The sequence below is a fragment of the Amblyomma americanum genome, chromosome 6 (assembly GCF_052857255.1).
Source record: "Amblyomma americanum isolate KBUSLIRL-KWMA chromosome 6, ASM5285725v1, whole genome shotgun sequence".
NCBI lineage: Eukaryota > Metazoa > Arthropoda > Arachnida > Ixodida > Ixodidae > Amblyomma > Amblyomma americanum.
Window position 1 is genome coordinate 165,888,722 of NC_135502.1, and position 23,095 is coordinate 165,911,816.

Genomic DNA, 23,095 nt, shown 5'->3' on the forward strand with positions numbered 1-23,095 from the left:
GGGTATCAATGGGGGGTGTATCAGTCGAGGTGGCCAGCGACCAAATGCTCTTTATTGCTGATACGTACAGTGCTTTTATAGCCGCAAGGGGTGTGGCAACCAAGGCGCATATCTAATCTAGGCGAGCACGATGAATCGCCGCACCAGGCATGGCACGTGTGTCATTCCCGATACATCTTCCCTCCTGTGGAGAATAGATGGCAAGTACTTGGTTGAAATTGCGGTCGTACCGCAGGCGCTGCGGTGGTCTCCTATCTCTGGTAGATCGGCGCAATGTAAGAGCCTGCGGAGCCGTTGAGCTCACAGTCGGCCCAGTCGTAGTCACGGGCGGCGGCGCCTGCGGAATGTTCTCGGAGCTCACAGGCGAGTCTCCAGTTGCAGCAGGTGCCGTGGGTTGCAGTGCTTCACACGCTCGTTCGCTCTCCCGGTCGTCACATTCGAGGGCTTCTTGCTGGAACAGCTCACCAGTTGGAAGCAGATGCTGTCGGTTGCGACGTAGCACTCTGTTGTCCTGGGTAACTACTCGATAAGACCTCGGTGCAACTGCTTCGGTAACTTGAGCTCGGCGATTCCATGTCTTTTCCTGTACTCTCACGACATCGCCGGTATTGAGAGGTGGTAACGTTCTCCCCCGAGTGTCTGCCTGGGCTCGCTTGAATACTGGTATGCTTGGCTGCTGCCTGAAGTCTGGGAGTAGAGTGCGAAGCCTCCTGCCCTGCAAGAGTTCACCAGGGGAGCGGCCATCTTTCGAGCGGAGTGGATCTGTAGTTGAGCAACCCGAGCCAGAAGTCTTCTTTTGTTTCTTCCGTTTTCTTTAGAATTCTTTTCACAATCTGAACCCCCTTCTCAGCGAGTCCATTCGATCGCGGGAACTCGGGGCTCGACGTGACTGAAGTCGTACCGGGATGCAGAGAGCAAATTCATAAGACGAAAACTGCGGCCCATTGTCCGTGTGGACTTCCATTGGAATGCCGTATCTTGAAAAGATGGCGCTCAACTTCTCAATTACGGCACTGGATGTTGTACGAGTCAGCTTCTCCACTTCCGGGAAGTTCGAATGGGCATCAAAAACCGACACGTACGAGCTGCCTCCGTACTGAAAAATGTCAACGCCCACGCGGTATCATGCATGGGCCGATGTAGGTCTGATCATAAAAGGCTCACTTTGCTGTTTGTATGTATATTTGCGGAAAACTGCACAACTCTGCAACAGGTTTTTGATATCAGAGTTCAGCCCCGGCCAGAACACTAGGCCCCTGGCTCTTGCTTGGCACTTGTTGCTTGGCACTTCCTTTCGCATTGACTTCGGGACTACAACTTTGCTGCCTTTAAATACAATTCCTTTATTCAATGAGAGCTCGGACGCGAATGGCTTCATTATTCCCACAATGTCACCGTGGCCATTAATGTAGCGCATCACTGACTGCAAGTCCTGATCATTCGCCGTTGCTTTGACCAGATGGGCCAGTGTTCTAGCGCTTACCAAGGTTGACATGACTGCAACCGCGTGGACCTCCACATCTTCCGTGTCGTCGGAGTAGTCCTTAGTCGCTGTCCCTGGAGCCCTTGATAGCATGTCTGCGAGAAAGAATTTCTTTCCTGGTGCATACTGCAGTTCAAAATCATAAGCCATTAGCCGCAAGAAAAAACGTTGAGGCCTGGGTGGTGTTGCATTTGGGTTGTAAGCCCCAAGGGTAGCGTTGGCCTGGCGGCCTGGGGCAAAGCTGGAAACATCCGAAGGTCCCGGCAAAGGATGACTCGACTGGCAACAGAACAACTTGTTTATTCTGGCATCGCAAAAGAGCAGCCGGTCAGGGCGACCACGTTACTCGAAGGAAGGAATCGAAGTCTCTCTCGCGTCCGGCGCAGCTGTCTTTTTTTATACCCTCGGAGTCGAGGGCAAGAGGGAACGGCTTGGGAAGAGTCATCCGATACGGCGACGCTTGAACATGTTCAGGCGTGACGGGCGCGTCCGCCAGGCCGGCGCCGGTCAGACCTCCTCGCCTCCCAGTTGAGGAGCTCCTCTCCCCGGCTGCCGCGCTTTGACAAGCGTGGGCAAAACAAGCACACACACACACACGCACGCACGACGACACGTGGCACTGAAACATGCCTGGACGCGCTTGGCGGGAGGCGTCGCGGCGGCGATGAACGAAGCCGCGGCGTCCGTTGCATCCGCGCCGGCTATACCGCGCGTCGTAGGTAGGCGAGACGTAACAGACCGCCCCGCCGGGAGAAGGAGATCCCGATGGTCAGGGGACTGCATCCGCTGTCCAGAGGGATGTCGCTCGATGATGCTCGTAATCGAAACCGATCGTCCCTCGACGTTGCTTGAGCGCAGCGCACAGAGAAGGCCTCGTTCTCGGGTTCAGGATCACATAGGACACTGTAAAGTCACTTCGGGAGAGTTGCCATTTTTGTGCTCGTTCCCAGCAAGCGTTAGAACTACGCCGAAACGCAACCGCTCAGTCAGCAAGCACGAGACAACCCTCACTAAGCTCTGCCAGGCTCTTTCCCCTTTTATACTACTGCCTAGTTCCTTACAGTAGTCAAGCAGCACTCAGAACGCGTCCACAAATTGGAAAATTGCACTAGAAAGCACATAATCACTTTGAAACACTAAACAAAAGCAATATGTTAAAAATCCTGCCTCAGGAAGAAAACATCAGTAACCAACAACTTTGAGGCGGATTCCTACGTTAGGGGCTTCGACTTAAGCCATCGGCGTTACCGTTGAGACTCCCCTTTTTGTAACGCACCTCAAAGGAATATTGTTGCAAAGCGAGGCTCCAGCGCAGGAGGCGGCCATTTTTGGGAGAGATGTTCTGCAGCCATTGGAGAGGGCAGTGATCTGTCTCAATGATAAACCTCGAGCCGGCTAGGTAGCATGACAATTTCTGAACGGCCCACACGAGACACGCACACTCTTTCTCGGTGGCGCTGTACGCCTGCTCACGACAGGTCAGCTTACGACTAGCATACAGGACGGGGTGTTCCACTTCTCCATTGTCCCTTTGGCACAGTACAACGCCCATGCCTCGCTCACTAGCATCGCACTGAACAACGAACCCTTTGGTATAGTCTGGCGATCGTAGCACAGGCTGGCTTGTTAGGGCGCTCTTTAGGGCGCTAAAAGCTCTCTCCTTTGTCTCGCTCCAGACGACTGTTTGGGGCTCTGTTTTTCTTAGAGCATCCGTCAGGGGAGCCGCGATATCGGAGTACCTGGGGATGTACCTCTGATAGTAGCCGGCGACACCCAAGAACGACCGAATATCGGTCTTCGTGCGCGGTTGCGGGAAGTCTCGCACAGCGGCCACCTTTATTTCAGAGGGGCGGCGACGACCCTGTCCAATCACGTGACCGAGGTAGACAACCTCTGCCTGTGCTAATTGGCACTTGGGAGCCTTGACTGTCAAGCCCGCTTCGCGCAGGCGGGTTAGCACTGCCCGCAAGTGTGCCATATGCTCAGACCAGGATGCGGAGAATATCGCTACGTCGTCTAAATACGGTAAAGCAAATTCTTCCTGTCCCCGCAACACTTTGTCCATGAGGCTTGAAAAGCAGTATGGCGCGTTCTTCAAACCAAAACTCAAAACTTTAGGACGGAATGTTCCCATTGGTGAAATGAACGCCGCATACCTACTAGCCTCCTCTGTAAGTGGAACCTGCCAATAACCCCTGACAAGATCTAGGGTGGAAATAAACTGAGCGCTACTAACTTTCTCAAGGCGCTCCTCGATGTTAGGGATCGGATAAATTTGATCCTTAGTGATAGAATTAAGCCTGCGGTAGTCGACGCAAGGACGAGGTTCCTTGCCCGGTACCTCAACTAAAATCAAAGGGGAGGTATAATCACTCTCACCCGCCTCAATAACATCGAGCTGTAGCATTTTCTTTACCTCAGCCTCCATAATATCGCGCTGGCGGGGTGACACCCGGTACGCCTTGGATCGTACTGGCTCTGGCGAGGTAAGTTCTATATCATGAGTAAGGACAGAAGTCCTACCAGGCCTCTCAGAGAACTGACCTTGAAACTCTTGTAAGAGTTGGTGTAGTTCGGTTCTCTGCTCAGGCGACAGCGGTGCTTTAATGATTAAGTCACTAATGACCTGATCAGTGCCTTCCCTGTTCGTCACTGAGCTTAGTCCCGGAAGCTCGACCGGAAGCTCTTCTAACTTTCCCGTGTCGTGCACTTCATCTCCAGTACCTGGTGCATTCAACGCTACAGGCTCAATTTTATCCAGTTCTGACGTGCTCGGAATATCAGCTTGCTGCGCCTCCGACCCTTTCTCATTGTTCGACAACGTCGGCCCCGCAACTACCGCCTTTGCAGCGAGCTCCCGAACTCTCGGTCTGGTTAAGGCCTGAACACTAGCCTCACCAAACAAAAGCCCCTTCTCGCGCAGGAGGTGATCGGACCTGTTTGAAAATAGGTACGGGTACTGGGGGGGCAGCCTAGATGACACTACGGCCTCAGTCTCAAGTGCTCCGAAAGGTCCTTCAATAAGCACTTTTGCTACGGGCAGACACACGCTATGAGCTTCCACTGCTTGCTTGATCCATGCGCACTCGCCCGTGAACATATCGGGTTCTACGTAAGAGGGGTGAACTACATCCATTGTAGCTGCGGAATCACGAAGCACTCGGCACTCTTTCCCGTTCACGAGGAAGTCTCGCATGTAAGGCTCGAGAAGCTTCATGTTCTCGTCAGTGCTGCATAATGACAAAAAAACGACTTTTGTTTTTGTTTCTGGACACTGCGCCGAAAAGTGACCCGGCTTCTGGCACGTATAACACACGCGCGCTTGCCTCGCCTCGAACCGCTTTCTGCGTTCGGCTTCGGCTGCCGCCGTCTCCTTACGTTCGGTCGGACTGCTTTCACTCGCATCCGCACTACGTGTGTCCCCCCTTGCTCTCATGGGTGTGAACTTCGGCCTCTCAGACTTGGAGCCAAATTCACCCTTTTGACCGTCCTTAGCTCCGCGAGCCCGACGCGTCACAAACTCCTCGGCTAGCTCGGCGGCTTTAGCCACTGTACTAACGTCTGGCCTATCCAAGACCCAGTACCGCACGTTCTCAGGTAACCGACTATAAAACTGTTCCAGCCCGAAACACTGCAGAATTTTCTCGTGGTCACCAAACGCTTTCTCTTCTTTGAGCCACTCCTGCATGTTTGACATAAGCCTGTAGGCAAACTCTGTATATGACTCATTTCTGCCTTTTTCATTTTCCCGAAACTTCCGACGGAACGCCTCCGCTGACAGCCTGTACTTTTTTAGCAGACTCGATTTCACTTGGTCGAAATCCTCTGCCTCCTCTCTCTTCAAGCGAGCGACTACGTCGGCCGCCTCGCCGGGTAACAAAGTGAGCAAGCGCTGTGGCCACGTTTCCCGAGAGAACCCCTGCTTCTCGCACGTTCGCTCAAAGTTAACCAGGAACAAACCAATGTCCTCTCCAAGCTTAAACGGCCGCATCAGGTCAGTCATTTTGAACGATACCCGTTCTCCTGCACCGTGTGCCTGACTTCCATTACGAGCGCGTTCCATCTCTACCTCGAGACGCTTCATTTCTAAAGCGTGGTCGCGCTCTTCTTTCTCTTTTTGCTCTTTACGTTCGCGCTCCTCTTTCTCTTTTTGTTCTTTCCGTTCGCGCTCCTCTTTCTCTTTTTGTTCTTTACGTTCGCGCTCGTCTTTCTCTTTTTGTTCTTTACGTTCGCGCTCCTCTTTCTCTTTTTGTTCTTTACGTTCGCGCTCCTCTTTCTCTTTTTGTTCCCTCTCCTCAATGGTCTCAAGGCATTCCGACAGCTCGTCATCCTCAGCCTCCAACTCAAGAATCGCCCTTAGCAGTTCTGGTTTTCTGAGTTTGTCTGAGACATCAAGACCCAACTCTCTTGCAAGCTCCAGCAATTTCGGTTTGCGCAACGACTTCAAATCCATGGCTGCTCCGAATGCTGCTTTCTCTACTGCCTACTATTGTCTTGCCGCAAACTAACCCGGCAGCAACGACAACCACAATTACCAGCTCTGTTTCTGACACTAACAAAAGCCTGGCAAAACTCAGAAGAAGAAAGTCCCGCACTCACCAAACCTCGCAGCCACGAATTCAGCGCAGTCGTTCCGCTGCAGGCAACCAGTCATCACACAGGGCTCGTTGCACTGCTCCCGGATGGTCGTTGTGCTGCTCAGCATACAGTTGACCGCATATCTTCGCTGCTGGCCTCCGTTGTCGGGATCTCACCGCTGGCAACCAGTTGTTGCATTTGGGTTGTAAGCCCCAAGGGTAGCGTTGGCCTGGCGGCCTGGGGCAAAGCTGGAAACATCCGAAGGTCCCGGCAAAGGATGACTCGACTGGCAACAGAACAACTTGTTTATTCTGGCATCGCAAAAGAGCAGCCGGTCAGGGCGACCACGTTACTCGAAGGAAGGAATCGAAGTCTCTCTCGCGTCCGGCGCAGCTGTCTTTTTTTATACCCTCGGAGTCGAGGGCAAGAGGGAACGGCTTGGGAAGAGTCATCCGATACGGCGACGCTTGAACATGTTCAGGCGTGACGGGCGCGTCCGCCAGGCCGGCGCCGGTCAGACCTCCTCGCCTCCCAGTTGAGGAGCTCCTCTCCCCGGCTGCCGCGCTTTGACAAGCGTGGGCAAAACAAGCACACACACACACACGCACGCACGACGACACGTGGCACTGAAACATGCCTGGACGCGCTTGGCGGGAGGCGTCGCGGCGGCGATGAACGAAGCCGCGGCGTCCGTTGCATCCGCGCCGGCTATACCGCGCGTCGTAGGTAGGCGAGACGTAACAGTGGCATATCACTGATTCCTTTCGCTGCAACACCAAGCTGTGGACGGTGGTCAGTCTCGATAACAGTTTTACGTCCGTATACGAAGTGATGAAATTTTTCACAGCCGAACGTTATCCCCAATGCTTCCTTTTCAATCTGCGAGTACCTCTGCTCCGAGTTGGCCATTACACGCGAGGCATAAGCGACTGGCCGCCAGTTTTCACCGTGGCGCTGTAAAAGTGCAGCCCCCAAACCATTCCTTGATGCATATGCCACGATTTTAGTTTCTCTGGCTGGGTTGAAAATAGCTAGGAGAGGCGCACTGCTAAGCATGTCGCAGATCATCCTCCACTCACTAGCGTGGTTTTCGGTCCACTCGAAGACAGAGTCCTCTTTGATGAGGCTGCGAAGAAGCGTAGTACGTTCTGCGAGATTAGGCAATTAAGTACTTGCTGAAATAATTTGCTACTCCTAGCATTCTGTGGACAGCGGCTTTATCCGTTGGGCATGGAGTCTCCCTCAACAACTGCGTCAACGCTGGGTTAGGCTTTATTCCCTCGTGGCTAATGACGTCACCTAAGAATTTAATTTCAGTCACTCCAACCTTGCACTTTTCAGCGTTGAAAGTTAAGCCTGCTTTTGCTGCCACTTGCAGCACTTTCCGCAGGCGCGCATCGTGTTCTTCCTTAGACGAGCCCCATATTAGAATATCATCAATGTACACTCTCACACCTTGACAGCCGTCAAATATTTCGCTCAGGATTTTCTGGAAAACTTCCGGGGCTGATGAGATTCCGAACGGGAGCCTCAAAAACCGGTAACGCCCAAACGGAGTACCGAACGTGCATATAGTTGCTGTGGAGTCATCCAAAGGTACCTGATGAAAACCCGCCCTTGCATCGAGGAGCGTGAAGTACTTAGCGCCGGCGAGCTCAGCTTCTATGTCCTCGCGTATTGGCATCTGATAATGCTCTCGCTGTATCCACTCGTTGATACTTCTTGGGTCCATGCAAACCCGTATTTTTCCGCCTTTCTTCCGCACGATAACCAAAAAGGCTCACCCAGTCTGTCGGTTTCTGGACCCTCTCAATGATGCCACTTCGCTGCATGCGCTCCAGCTCCTCCCTCAGAGGTTCCCTCAGCGCCAAGGGCACCCGCCGAGCTGGCTGGACAACTGGCGTCGCATCCTTGCGTAGGGCCATTTTATACTGGCGACTCACGCAGCCTGTTCCCTGAAAAAGCTGGCGGAATTCGGTTAGAACGTCCTCACTGCCGCCCGCTGTGGTGCTTCCTTCTTTTACAGCATCCACTGCACGTGACACCAGACCAAGCGACTCGCATGCTAGTAGTACCAGTATAGCTTGGTTGCCCTTTTTGACGACATAGAAGTTGACGTCCTTCGACCGGCCGTTCACGGTCACTGGTAGCCTTGCCATACCGAAATGTCGAATGACACCACCACTGTATGATCGAAGCACCGAAGAGCTCGGTTTCAAATCTGCTGCCATCTTGCATCGTCGGTAGATAGAGTAGGGCAGCAAGTTGGCCTGAGATCCCGTGTCCACTTTGAAGCTAACCATCTGGTCAGCTACTTTCACATGTACTACCCAGTCCGCTCTCGCGTCGATGCTCGAGAATGTCGAAGCTGTCTTGCTCCTCGCCAACTTCTCGGATTTGCGGGCCCTTCTTGCAGCAAGCTGCGAAATGGTTAACACCTCGGCATATGAAACACGTTCTGCCGAACGCAGGGCATCTGCCGGGTATGGCGTGTAAACGATTGCATCTGGCGCATTTCAGAGATTGATGCTTGTCTTGCATCATTTGCTTATCGGGCTGTGCCGACGGTTCTTTTTGTACCGCATGCTCCGCTTTGCGAGCCTGCCCAGACCGCTTCATGACTAGCGCCACGTGCTTATCGGGCTGCGCCCAGGCATTGTTTTGCAGCGATGCTGCTTCCTCCGCTTTGAAAATCTGCTCAGCCTTGGCAAGTGTCAAGTCTTTTTCTTTGAGGAGCTTTTCACGCAGCCGTGGGCTACTGGTGCCAAACACTATTTGGTCGCGGATTAAGGAATCAGCTATTCCCAAAAAATTGCAGCTTCTTGCTTGTTTTCTGAGGTCCCGCAAGAAATGGTCGAATGACTCCCCTTCGCCTTGCACTCTGGATCGGAATATGTACCGCTCATAGACTTCATTCTGTTGTTCTTGGCAGTACTCCTTGAATTTCTTAACAACGGTAGCATAATCTTGCTTGTTCTCGCCCCCGAGAAAAAGGAAGTTGTTAAATAACCTCCAATGCATCGTCTCCGGCAGTGCTGAGCAGCAGTGCTGTTTTGTCGGTCGTGGTTCGGGGCTCTTTTGGAGATTCTGTTGCTTCCAGAAAAAGCTCGAATTTCTGCTGGAACAATTCCCAGTTCTTGGCGATATTCCCAGACAACAGTAGTGGTTCAGGAAGCTTCAGCAGGTGCTCCATCGTGTTTCCATCGACGTGAGCTATCCCACTTCTGACACCATGTATCAGTCGAGGTGGCCAGCGACCAAATGCTCTTTATTGCTGAACGTACAGTGCTTTTATAGCCGCAAGGGGTGTGGCAACCAAGGCGCATATCTAATCTAGGCGAGCACGATGAATCGCCGCACCAGGCATGGCATGTGCGTCATTCCCGATACAGGTGGGAGAGTGTGATGCGTGGCTCACGATCATGCTGTTTCATTCTTTCTTCGGGCTACGAGCATGAACTTTTAGTTCGTTAACGACAAAAAAACGTTTTTTGATGTCTGAGAGTGCAGCAAATGCTTAAAAAGTCTAAGCTGACTTCCTGAAAGAGGATAATCAGTTTCGACTTCGAAATCTAAAAGCGTGCTGTGCACCCCGTTCTATCATGCCGTTAGGACCTTTTGTCTGCTGCATAACCAGTAACTTTTGGACGGTTTGCAAAAAAAGGAACATGTTCGAAAAACCATATTGCAACAAGCGCTTGAAGTGGCGAGAAATGCCGCAAAATAAGTATTTACACTGCATGATTGTAAATTGTACTGCTGCCAATGGCAAAAAATCATTAACTACTTCGGACAAGCAAAAAGGGAAAATTATCCATGAGATAGAATAAGGACAGGAGGAAGTCCAGAATTACCTGAGCTCTCAACTGTAGCCAGGTGACCCATAGCAAAGAACTGCATATGGCGCTCAATGAATGGAAGCCGGAGACGTCGACGCCGTAACTTGCCTGGGGAGTCGCTGGCCCGCAGGGGGCACATCCCTCATATCTAATGTTCTGAGAACTTTACGAAGCGCACGTCTGTTACAATCTTGCTGCGGAGCATTGCGAGAGATGTTTCGATCGTGTGAAGCAGATCTTGGAAGGCCCAGCCTGCGTTATTGTTTCTATTCATTTTTTCCGACGAGCTTTCGCCGAACGGATTTATAATTGGTTTTTGGGGGAAAGGAATTGGCGCAGTATTTGTCTCATATATCGTTGGACACCTGAACCGCGCCGTAAGGGAAGGGATAAAGGAGGGAGTGAAAGAAGAAAGGAAGAAGAGGTGCCGTAGTGGAAGGCTCCGGAATAATTTCGACCACCTGGGGATCTTTAACGTGCACTGACATCGCACAGTACACGGGCGCCTTAGCGTTTTTCCTCCATAAAAACGCCGCCGCCGCGGTCGGGTTCGAACCCGGGAACACCGGATCAGTAGTCGAGCGCCCTAACCACTGAGCCACCGCGGCGGGGCACGCGTGCGTTGATGAAATGACAACTGGAAGGGGAGTATCAGACATGGCGAGCGACTTGTGAATATTAAAAAAAAACTGCGCTTGAAGGCACAGACACGTGCGCCCTTATAAAGAGAAATGGCATGCGTCGGTGCGATGAAGGCGGCGGAAATCGTTTTTTACTGCAGTTTCAAGAATTTTCGGGAAAGAGCTTGTTGTATACATCTTCGCAACTGCGTTCTTGTATGAAGGATAGCGGCCACAGGGAAGCACTACTACATATTATCTGCAAGAAGTTAATTAAACCGTTGCTTTATGTCAAATGCATGCATGGTTTGTTAGCAACGGTTTAATTAACTTCTTGCATATAATATGCAGTAGTGCTTCCCTGTGGCCATTATCCTTGTTCTCACACGTCAGGACAGGCACACTCGCAATTTTATTCACACTACTTCTGTGAGTAAAAATAAAGTGGCCTTTGAAAATGCGTACGGTCTTTGAGCATGATATCGACGAACTTCTTGAAACCTTGTAACACTCTTCGGAGCGCTGACGTCGGGTAAAAGAGTCCACCCCTGTCTTGGTGGGCAGTCAAACTGTCTACAGTAGCATTTCCTTGGCTGGCAATACAAGCTGCAAACTGCAGAATAATTTGCTGTTGTGCTTGGCTGCCAGCTTTTCCCTCTAATTACCTTGAGCCGTCTTTCCCGGAGTTCTAAGTCGGCAGGAATTTCATGGAACGAAACGCCGGGCTTCTTGTTGCGCTGACTGGACGTGCAAAACGGAACGCAACAGCAATGCATTTTCGCTCGCTACTCCCTCCAGCAACTGCAGTCATCAATGCGTCACTTGTTAAATGGTAACACTAAACACACCACACAAATAATATAAGAAACAGCGCACCAGAAGGCACACTTTTTGCTGCAACGGCAGTCACAAGAAAATTCTGTGCTGCCTGCGTGTTGTCTGCTAGAGGGTCAGCTGACAGGGCCGCCGTACGGCGGACGCACTACGGCGGGCAGAAAAGCCCCTGACGCTTCAGGCATGATCTTCAGGAGGCATTGATCGAATGGGGTAATGCACGAGTAGCACAAGCAAGACCTACTGAACTAGAGACCTGCTGCACATTGCTCTATGGGACTGTGTGCTCCAACTTTCGTTAACTTTTTGGCCGTTGAGGGCGCTCTGTTAAGAGCATTAAACGACAGGTTAAAAACGTCGAAGGTTAAAATTGGATAGTTTCAATGGAAAAGAAGCATAGTGTAGAACTATATCGATGCTGGAAAAGACAGATCAGGAAAGAAACATTTTATGATAACTCAAGAGGCAGTGCCCTCCTCTTTGAAGCTAGGTCAGGGCAGCTACAAAAAGAAATTTAACGAAGAAGATGAGACATGTGCTGTGTGTGGTAAATCTGTAGAAACAATAAAACACCTAATTCTAAAATGTGATAGTATCCATCCCGATGTCGATGCAGGCACAGTCACTCCTCCTGAGGCCTTACGGTTTAGAGATAACAATAGTCATGTAAATAAATCTGCGGTGGAAATTAGCAAAAAACAATTAGAGGATTGGTGGCACAAAAGCAGAGAGGTGACATAAGTTTTAAAGTGTAGGAAGACATATTTTAAAGAAAATGGCGAATTTTATTAACAACTTACAGCAGAGTTAAACAAAAATAAAGGTAAAAAACTGAGCATTGTCGTAACTACCACTGCCAGTTACAAAGGGGACGCTCATACCTTCCATCCATCCATCCGGCTCAAAAGCAGATTGGTGAATTAAGTTTTAAAGTGTAGGAAGACGTATGTTAAAGAAAATGGCGAATTTTATTAACAGCTTACAGCAGAGTTAAACAAAAATAAAGGAAAAACTGAGCATGGTGGCAACTACCACTGACCGTTACAAAGGGGACGCTCCTACCTTCCATCCATCCATTCATCCATCCGAGAAGGTATATCTGATTGGTGGTTAAAATCAAGACAACAGTGGTTAGGGCGCTCGACTACTGATCCGGAGTTCCCAAGTTCGAACCCGACCACGGCGGCTGCGTTTTTATGGAGGAAAAACGCTAAGGCGCCCGTGTGCTGTGCGATGCCAGTGCACGTTCAAGATCCCCAGGTGGTCAAAATTATTCCGGAGCCCTCCACTACGGCACCTCTTCTTCCTTTCTTCTTTCACTCCCTCCTTTATCCCTTCCCATACGGCGCGGTTCAGTTGTCCAACGATATATGAGACAGATACTGCGCCATTTCCTTTCCCCAAAAAACCAACTATTATTATTATTATTATTAAAATTTCACAAGTCATGGATGGGCGGCTTGAGCCACCGCCCGATTTAAAGGGTTCAGCCCTATCCATCCATCCATCTAGATATAGACACGTTGTGCGTTTCGTGCGGAGGAGGAAACGGCTGAAAACTTGATACTTTTCTGTAAAGGACTTCACCCTAAAGTGGAAAGCAGCGGGGCTGATTTATCCAAGGCATTGGGGTTTAAGGACAGTGAAGGGAAAGTATATTTACAAGCGAAGGTTTTTTTTTTAGAGACACAGAGTGGCGCTTGTCAACTTGAACCATAGAGTTTCTTAAGAGGGAAAGCTGGCGGCACTGCACCTGAATTAAACCTTCATGGGCGTGCAAAACATCATGGGGCGATGAGCTACTTGGTGCGGGACAGTAGGTTTTTTTTTTCAGGAACACCAGAGTGGCATTACAAAGATGTTCCATTCCGTATCCAAGGCGCGCTCCACGCGCAGACGACTTCGGCGCAAAAGTAGTGCGCAAAAGCCACGGATAGTAGCAAAAACGCAAAAGCACACGACGCCAATAAAAAGTTTTTGTTTTCCGACATGCTGTTAAAGAACCTTTTAAAATTTTGAAGCGACATTTTTTTCAAAAACATCTCTTTTTAAAAGTGGCCCTGTTAAGCACGAAATACTGGCAGAACACAAAATTTTGTGTTCTGCAATGCTTGGCCAATAGGAGAGCAAGCCGTCGCTTATTTTGAGCAAACTTTGCATTTACATGCTTTCCTGCTAATTTGTTGCGATTTATAGACAGGATATTGAATGATAGGACGTCATTGATTATCGAACAATTTTGTTTTTTCATTATTTTTGGCCAAAAGTTGTAGTTCTGCAGTCGGTAGCTCTCCGCACCAGCTTTCCCTCTAGTTAATAGTAAGAAACTCTATGCTCACTGCCTCCCTGTGCATTGGTCATGTCTTATTATTTTGAAACCTAGTAATGAACGATTCAAATATGACATTTATTCAAATCCTAGCGTTGAATATTTTGTTTGCGCGCAACAAGCGTGATACTTTCTGGCATCTTTGCTAGGCAATGGATGAATGATGAATACTCACAACGTAGAGACAAAACTATTACATCCTTGAAGTAAAATAATTGAACCGTCTTGCTCAACAGGTTAACTGTAGCGCCAAGCCACCTGTAGCTGCCGTTTCCTAGCGGCAAAAGGCATGAACTAGAAGATGCGCGTTGGAGCAGTGCCAAATGTGCAGGCCTCTAGATCAGTAGGTGTTGAGCACGAGCTTTTAAGTTTCGTAAAAACTAATAATAATAATAATAATTGGTTTTGGGGGAAAGGAAATGGCGCAGTATCTGTCTCATATATCGTTGGACACCTGAACCGCGCCGTAAGGGAAGGGATAAAGGAGGGAGTGAAAGAAGAAAGGAATAATAGGTGCCGTAGTGGAGGGCTCCGGAATAATTTCGACCTCCTGGGGATCTTTAACGTGCACTGACATCGCACAGCACACGGGCGACTTAGCGTTTTTCCTCCATAAAAACGCAGCCGCCGCGGTCGAACCCGGGAACTCCGGATCAGTAGTCGGGCGCCCTAACCACTGAGCCACCGCGGCGGGTCGTAAAAACTACAAAAAAATGATTGCGCTACTTATAAAAAAATATAAATCTTTCTAAATAACCTTTGTTTATTTCACTGCAAGTATGTAGCACTGATCTCTACTGGTGATCAGTGGTATGTAGTCTCCTACGTTTTGACCAACCGGCTTTTTCGTAGACCATTATTTGTTCTCTGGCATTTTCGTAGACCATTATTTGTTCTCCGGCATTCGCTTATAATTTATAAATTACTTTTAAATTATTAATGAGACAATCACTTTATTAAAGCGTGCTGGAGTTTTTTCAGTTTTTAACCTGCCTACACATGCAGCCAATATGCCAACATGGAGCCAAGATGTGTCATACGGTAATATCAAGACGTACCAAAGGTTGGGTGCCAAAGGAGTTGTGGTCATCGGGCGTGTTGTCTTGTGGCTGTGTTTCTTTGATCCACGCGTCATTGGTGGTACTTGGATCTGACCATTAGTGCTTAACTGACGGGCTGGCGTAATGCAGATTATCGCTCCTCAAGTCTTCGCCGTGCGGACTTGACGCAGTGAAAAGGTATGTCACATCTCGCGATGGCCCGCTGCAGTGCCCCTGAGTGAGAGGTCTCGAAAAGCGCATTTCACCCGAAAAGTCTGGGGGAATTTGCCGTTCCCTTCTAGCTTCCCCTCTCTAAGATGTGCGTTATACATGACTGCTTGTTTACGAAGCTGTTCTTAGATAGGCGTGCACAATGAAGGCGGAACTCGTGGTACGACAGCCTGGGCGCGCTATGTACCGAGAAACCAGGGGATGACCTCTTGCCACTCCTGAACGTGGCGGTGATCTGCTGCTGCGGCGTTGTCTGGTAGCATGGCGGATTAGGAAGGAAATGGGTTCCGCCGAGCATTCCGAGTGTACTTTCTCCCAGCACACTCGCGGGTTGCCTGTTCAGGCTCGTCGCTGAACCGATCCTCAGCACCTGCCTTATCCGAAAGCGTGCGAGCGGCGGCCGCGCATACTTACATGCTGCTTTAGGCAGTGTCTGCATTGGGCAATTTATTAAAAATATTTCTCATGTTTCTGATACTGGGCCGACATTTCTTCGTGTATAAGCTCGGTACTGTGCGATCACCGTGCGCAATTATATGCCAGCGTTTTACGTCTTCTAAGCTTGACGTTATTAGAGAATGCTTCACTGATATAAACCGCTAGTTTGTTCACATAGTGGTGACATTTAGCATTGGGCACATTGCAAAGTGGGCGAATATTAGTCGCATTGTTTGCCGGTCAAAAACTTGGGCAGATGAACGCTTTTCCTTTGTACTCTTTTTCTTCTGTTGAGCCTGGACCTTGTTGGACATCCCTGGCGACTTTCCACCAATGGTCCAGCCCCCCTTTGGCGATTTATGTTGCCCAGTTTTGCTTGCTGTCCTTTTTAAACACCAAGGCCTCGGGAAGTTGGATGTTCCCATCCTTCAGGCACGGTTGGATACTTGTGGAAAGGTACGCTGAATTGTTTCTCATTCGTTTCCGTAGCCTGGATGCTTGTGTAGGCTTCTTTTTGGAGGCGTTTATGCTCAGGCTTCAAAGGTCAACACGCTGCCTTGTGCGTTGTCATGGAAACTCTGTTGGCTGATTTCTTCCTTGCTCTCTCAGCCGACAGGCAGGAAGGGTTTTTTTTTCATTTTGACCAGCCATTTGGACGCCTTTTGCTTTCAGGTCGGTATTCTTACCACTTTGACCGACGTGTGGGCTCCTTGGTGGTTCATGCTTCTTTAAACAGTGAAAAAGACAAGGATGCAAATAGACAGTGCTGTGTGTGTCCATAATCTCTGTGTCCGTGTCTTTAGCGCTGTTTTAAGAAGTGAAACCTTAAGTTCAGATAGCACTTTTTGTGTCACATACAGTTTGGGCCCCGCCAGGGCGCTCGACTACTGAGGCAAGGAACCTGGGTTCGGGGCAGCACCAGTCTGATTTTGATGGCGGCGAATCGCTAGAGGCCCTCATACTGTGTGACGTTAAGCACATTAATAAACTCCAGGCGGTCGAAATTATCCTGAGCCCTCCACTACGGCTCATAGCCTCAGTCTCCTTGGGATGTTGAAACCCAAAGACCAGACTAGATGAAACGTATAGTTCGGGCCCATCATTGCAGGGGAAATGTTTTCAGTGACCCCCCTTGGTGGGGAATACCATGCAGCAACACATGTGGAAGCAGCTGCTGTCAAGATTTCAATGCAACAATGCAAGAGAGAGAGAGAGAGAGAGAGAGAGAGAGAGAGAGAGAGAGAGAGAGAGAGAGAGAGAGAGAGAGAGAGAGAGAGGTGGCAGAGGAAAGGGAGGGAGGTTAGCCAGTAAAATGTTCTGGCTGGCTGCCCTGCACTGGGGGAGAGGGATGAGGGGGGCATAAAAGGATAAGAAGTTGACAAATGCGGTCCGTAGCAAGCATGACAGGCAATGACACAAGCACTGTAAGTCACAGGCCACCACAGCTGTAGCCTGCACACCTTGAGGGCTGCCGACTGCTGCGACTCGAGTGGAACAGATCGAGGGCCCTCCATCACAAGGCAGCGCAGACGTTTCAGTGTCAGGAAAGGCTGCTTGCCGTTGCGGCTGATAATGTTGATGACAACGAAAGCATCGGACTTCTGCTCTAAAAGAATAAGGCTGGAGGATGCATTGTGCCAGCTATTGGACAGCTGCAAGCACTGGATTCAACAAATCCAGCATCTGCAGTGCATTCTGTGCAGCTGGTATGTGCATGTTGGAAAGCAGCACGCACATGGCATTCACGACTGGCTTTAGCATTGCAATCACTTGCTCGTCTGTGACCTGGTCCGGTTTTTGACTTACTACCCGACCAGCAGTAGGCTCAACAAACTGGGTGCGCGGTGCTGGGGTGGGTGCTGGGTGCTTCGGGAGCAATGGCTAAGTCACTTGCCGGTCCCGGTCTTGGACCGGAGTTGTGACTTGTGCTTGATTAGCAATGGGCTCGGGACTCTGAGTACGCATTACCTGCTTGGTCACTGCGGGTGTGTGTAGCTCAGGTAGGGATGGCCAAGGCCCGTCTGTGACACCCGTCTGTGCCTCGCCAGTCGTATTGCTCCCAATCCTTAAAGTAGTATGCGGAGGGGGAGGACAAGTTGCAGATATTCTTGGACGATCCTTTCCAATGCTCACTACACTTTTAGAAGGTCTGTGACGAGGGCGACGACGTCGTCGCACCTTAGCGGCAGCTTCTCTGTGTGTGGAATTGTCTCTTGTCATTTGTTTGAGTATCGCCCTTTCCCTTTTCAGGCGAGGACAATCTTTTGAGGCAGCGTCATGAGGGTGGCGGCAATTGGCACACGTACGAACTGTTGCAAGATCGCCGCTGTGTGGCTGATTACACCATGGGCACACGATGGGGAAATTGCACACACTACTCACGTGTCCTATCTTCATGCATTTCCGGCACTGGAGAGGCTTCGGGATGAACGGCCTAATTGCATGCCCGAAAGTGCCCAGCCTTCACGTGCGTTGGAATGCAGACCCCTTGAAAGGTCAACTTGACGCACTCGGTCCTTCCAAGGCGCTGAGCTTGCAGTATGGCTACACCATCGGTAGCTGGTTGAATCAAAATGGGCAGATCAGAGTCGCAGATGGCTACGTCGACGTCGTAAATGACGCCTGCCGTAGTGCCACTGCCTAGAAGGACATGGGAACAAACGCTTATGCCGCCTAGCGTTCTGATGTTGCTCAATCTCTCAAGCGCGTTCTGGTCCATGGCATCAATGTTGTTGACATTCCTAAAACGATTCACCCTCACATCTTTGATTGCTCCCGGGATGCGGGCCTCCAAGAACGCAGACATGGCTTGCCTATTGATGTGGTTGAGATTGTCGGTAGGAGTCTCTGGCACAAATAGGACAGTATGTGCCGATGATTCTCGCTCCATAGTGATCGTGGACGTACACGACGGCGACGAGTTCTCACATTTGCGCAGTCTCTGTTTGGCCTTCTTGCTTACGACTCTGACGAAGCCGTCGTCAACTGAGGAGTCATCACTGGTGGCCGAGTACACCACGGTGGCCTAACTGCTTGCGTCATTCGGGAGGCCAAGACGTTTCCTCTGGGCGGCAGCGGCTGACCGGCCGGACTGAAGTTCAACAGCGTGTACTTCCATCACCGTCCCCAAAAAAGAAACAGTGGTTTCATTATAACGTCGTAAATCAGGAAAAAAAACTGAAGAGGCGAAGGGACGGCATTCTGGTCTACAGCCACTTCATTACCACTTAAAAAAAAAAATGCATGTCTTAAGAGTGTTTGCTCTTACTACTCACATTCGAACGTTTCTTGTCCATTCGAAATTTCAAGATGGCGACCAGTCATGGGATCAAATCTCAGGCCAGCAAAATGTCACCCCCCCATCACGTGACCGCATGCACGCAGTCGGCATGGTGGCTGGTTACCCCCGCTGGCGTTCCACTAATGTGCACCGTCTGAGGAGTTATTGAGACTGGTGCCACTTGAGCCATTGGTGGCAAAATTTTGGCCCACTCATTTGGTGCAAAGTTCGCAGCGGTGGCAAACAAATCGGCGCAATTTGGCACACAAAGTTGTTAGTCCAGTTGAAGCGTTGTTTGTGTAAGGGATTCATACCGACGACCTTTGGTCCTCAGAACCGTAATGGGGGCGGCCTTCGGAGGGCTATTGCTGGCGAATCAGTGGTTGCAGAGGAATGCGGGTGGTACCAAAGGAACTGTCCGAATTTGTCGAAAGTATAGGTGAAAAGAACTTTGGTAACGCTCTTGATTTGATTTCGCGTTTGCGAACAATTAATTTTTCCCAACACAGAGGCAACTACTGCCAAATCATACATCTGAATATGCAATCAGTTGGGAATAAAACTGACCAATTAGCAGCTTCTTTAGATCTACTGATATTAATCATGAAGATGCGTTCCTGGCCAGTTGCATTGCCATAGACATAAGTGACCTCCTTCTTATTTTCATTCGTCTTCAAAAAGAACCTGCAGCTAAGTCTGCCATGAACGTCTGTCGGTAGCTCCTTTCCTAAAGCCGCCTTGACCAATTCAGCTTCACTTGTGAATTGGAATTCTGTTCTTCAGAAGTCAACACCTGATGGTTCATATAGTGAGTTCTTGCAGCTCTTCTCTAACGATTGTTTCCGTGTTGTCGAGATAGTGCCTTCAAAAAAGGCGCGAAAACCATGGATGACTGCTCGCCTGGTACAACTGGTAAAAAAGAAGCATGAGCTGTTTTTGCGATAATCATTAAAAATGAAGCCCCCAATGTTCTTGCCAGTTATAAATCCCCGAGGAACCACTTAAACAACGAAATTGGATCATCCAGGACTGTTTATTATAACAATTTGTTTAATATACACCTCTGCCGTAGCCCTAAAGAAAAGTGGAGGCGTCTAAATCGAAGTATTCACCCACAGGATCTTAAGAGTCTGCTTATTCACAGCAATGAAATAGCCGGCTCGTCCCTGGCTAATGCCTTCAACAAATATTTCTCTCAAGTTGGAAACAGTCTACACAATCCAGGTATTTCTCGTTTTTTGAGTGTTAGACTGAGTCAATGTTTCCGGAGCCAACAGATGAAGCTCAGGTGTATTCGGTGTGTAAAACCTTAAAGAACATGTCAAGTCTCGATTCATGTTATATTCAGTCTACCTGTAAAATACAATAACATTTGATTGTGCCTTACTTCACGTATATTTACAATACCGCTCTGAACTCAGCACATTTTCCTGCTACCGTGAAAGTAGCGAAAGTAGGGGTTATTTATAAAGAAAAGGAGATAAACACATTATCGGCCAATATCTCTACTTGCATTTTTTTCCAAAAGGTTAGAACTATTAATGCATTGACGTTGCAACAACTTCTTACCGAAGCACTCTATAATAGCCAACTGCCAAGATGGATTCACGAAACATAGATGAACTGAGCATGCCTTACTGGACCAAGAAGAACACACATTAAATAACTTCGAAGCTCAGCTTCTGACGTCTGTCGATTTTAGCCAAGCGTTTGACACACTAAATCGTGAAGCTATGCTTGGCATGCTCTCTGTCTCATTCAGTCGTATTTCAAGGCTCGCTCCGAGTACGTTGTTATAAATCGCTGCTCTTCCAGTATGATAAGAATTACAAATGACGTGCCCCAGGGCAGTCTTCTGCTTTTATTCAACATATATATTAATGACTTAGGAGGGTAGATGTGTAGGCCAGTTGGTGAGACATGAAGGAGCTAGACACCGCAGCGGACACGGGACAGAGAAAGAAGACGACACAGGGCGGTATTTGCAACTAAAATTTTATTTGAAACTTCATGGCTTTATAAAGACAGAGGCACGTGTGATCTTACAATCAGGTAAAAAAGGGGATGAAAAGCAACAGATAACAAGACCTAACTGACAACAATGCACATGAAAGATATGCGAGTCACAATCTACAGATATCAGAAGTGTTAAAAAACCGTGGACCGCATGTGGAAGCATGAAAACCACAAGACAGAGGAAGAAAAGAACGTCAAAAGGAAGCAGCCCAACCTGTTACCTGTCAAGGAAACCCAGTTCTTTTTGGAGGATGGAAACCGAAGGCGAACTAACGCATTCATCCGGTTGCGAGCGCAAGATGGCAATGGCCTCCATAATCTCTCTCTCAAGCTGCCCCTTCCTTCTTCCAACAATCTGGGTCTGGCTGAACTGAGGCCAACAACCCCGACACTTGCGGCAATGAACAGGCAGATTCGAACCCCCGCCTCCCCTAAGGAACGCGCATGTTCTCTCAAGCGATCATTTAAGCACCTACCGGTTTGTCCAATATAAAAACGCCCACAACTGAGGGGGATCTTGTAGACTACCCCTGTTGCACATGCGACACGCTTATTTTCTTCCAAATGTTTCTTGCCGCAAGTTCCTCTAATCGAGTCCCCCTTTCCCACTAGATTGCATAATCTAGAGCTTACAGGGTGCCGAAAATACAATGTCGATGCCATATTTGCCTGAAATCTTTTTGAGATTATGTGAAACCCTGTGCAGGTAGGGAATGACTTCCACTTTTTTCTGGCCGGTTGGTTCTTGGGAAGCAACTCCTTTTTTCATTTTACGGAGCTTATTGGCCACTGTTTCAGCCACCGTGGTTAACAAAAACCTCGGGTACCCTGCCTTTTCCAGCCGCTCTACTTGAAGGGAAAAACTGGACTTCAACATATGAGTGCATGATTTTAAAACTGCGGATCTAAAACAGGAGGAGGCAATACCCCGCTTTACCACCTTGGAGTGGGAGGAATCAAAAGGCAGCAATGCTTTCTTTGACCTAGGTTGGAAGGCCCAGCACACATGATCAATTCTGTTAAAAGATAACTTTAAATCCAGGAACTGAATGGATCCGTTTTGTGGAAGTTCTAGAGTGAATTTGAGAAATTGTGAACAGTTTGAGAATACACTTAAGATCTTGCTAGCTACTTCTGTCAAAGAGTCATGAGAAGAAAGTTTCAAAATAATTAAAAAGTCGTCTACATATCTGATGATCTTTGCTATGAAAGGTTGGGTTAGCTTGAGCTCGAGCACTCGACCTAGACGCGCAAGAAGGATTTCACACAGCACTGGCGCGACACTGGAACCTATACAAATTCCTTTTTTCTGCACATACAATTTCTCGCCAAAGAAAACAAAAGTAGAATCAAGATAAAAACCGAGCAGCTCCATAAAAGAATCAGGCGACGTACCACAGGTATTCTGGAATCCAACCACGCCGGCAACGTCAATCAATTCTCTTACTGCACTGAAAAGTTCATCGTGCGGAATCGAGTAAAACAACTCTTCCACATCGACGGACAACGCACAGTTGGCACTTGGTACACCAGAAGTCAATGCTGCAACCAAGGTATCAGACCCAGCTATCTTGAAAGGATCCTCAGGCTTTAGTTGTCCCAAATGTGTTTTAAGGAACTTGCTGACTTGGGCCTGCCAGCTTCCTCTTTCTGTAACAATAGCCCTGAATGGGCACAGATCTTTATGCGTCTTTGCCGTGAAGAAGATGCTCAGAACGTTCAAATCACATCCCAGCGCCTGTTTTGATAGCTTCTGTAGGTTGAGTTTATCTAAAAGAGCCGCTGCCCTGCTCTTAACTTTGGAAGGTTTTTGAGAAACAGGCTTAAAGTTCTTACTCACGGCACTGATGGCTTTTTCTTGAAATAGGCTCTGCGGAAGTAGGGTGAAGCCACCTTCCTTGTCAGCCTGGACAAGAGCGAGGTCATTCTCCCGGAAGTAGCAGGCAACTTCACGTAGAACTTTTGAGCTACCAGACTTCTTGGTGAAATTGTTTCGCAAACTTTCGACGCTTTCTAAAAGGCAGGGTGTCCTCTCCTCAGCCAGAGCCTTGCTGGCCACTCTGTGCACGGACGCTAGAAGGTCATACTTGTCCACCGATGGTTCCAAGCTGTACTTGGGGCCATGCTGTAATACGGCCTCCACTTCTGCAGGAACATTCACGTTGCCGAGGAAGGTAACTGGAACAACGTCCACTTCTTTCCGTTTGCCTTTCCTTGGGAGCTGGTGGCGCAAGCGGTTCCAAAGGAAATCTGTCGACTGCTGCGTTGTGCGCCGAAAGTCCTGCCATCGCCTCCAACCAGACGATTGTGACTTGTGTAGATTGTGACTCGCATATCTTTCATGTGCATTGTTGTCAGTTAGGTCTTGTTATCTGTTGCTTTTCATCCCCCCTTTTTTACCTGATGG

At 49.1% G+C, this 23,095-nt stretch overlaps 1 protein-coding gene across 7 annotated transcripts in view; it reads left to right on the top strand.

The window, feature by feature from the left end:
• Nucleotides 1-23,095, top strand: part of LOC144094162 (ubiquitin carboxyl-terminal hydrolase 8-like) — a 402,680-nt gene that overhangs the window by 18,078 nt on the left and 361,507 nt on the right. For 3 of the 7 annotated variants that reach the window (XM_077628076.1, XM_077628074.1, XM_077628077.1), the window contains exon 1: nucleotides 15,793-15,848. The exons of 1 other annotated variant lie outside the window; for it this stretch is intronic. In XM_077628076.1, coding sequence (XP_077484202.1) covers nucleotides 15,808-15,848 — 41 coding nt within the window. In that variant the 5' untranslated portion in view covers nucleotides 15,793-15,807. Of the gene's footprint in view, nucleotides 1-14,682; nucleotides 14,922-15,792; nucleotides 15,849-23,095 lie in introns of those variants that run through there. 3 more of the 7 variants (XM_077628078.1, XM_077628079.1, XM_077628080.1) reach the window with 2 other exon arrangements.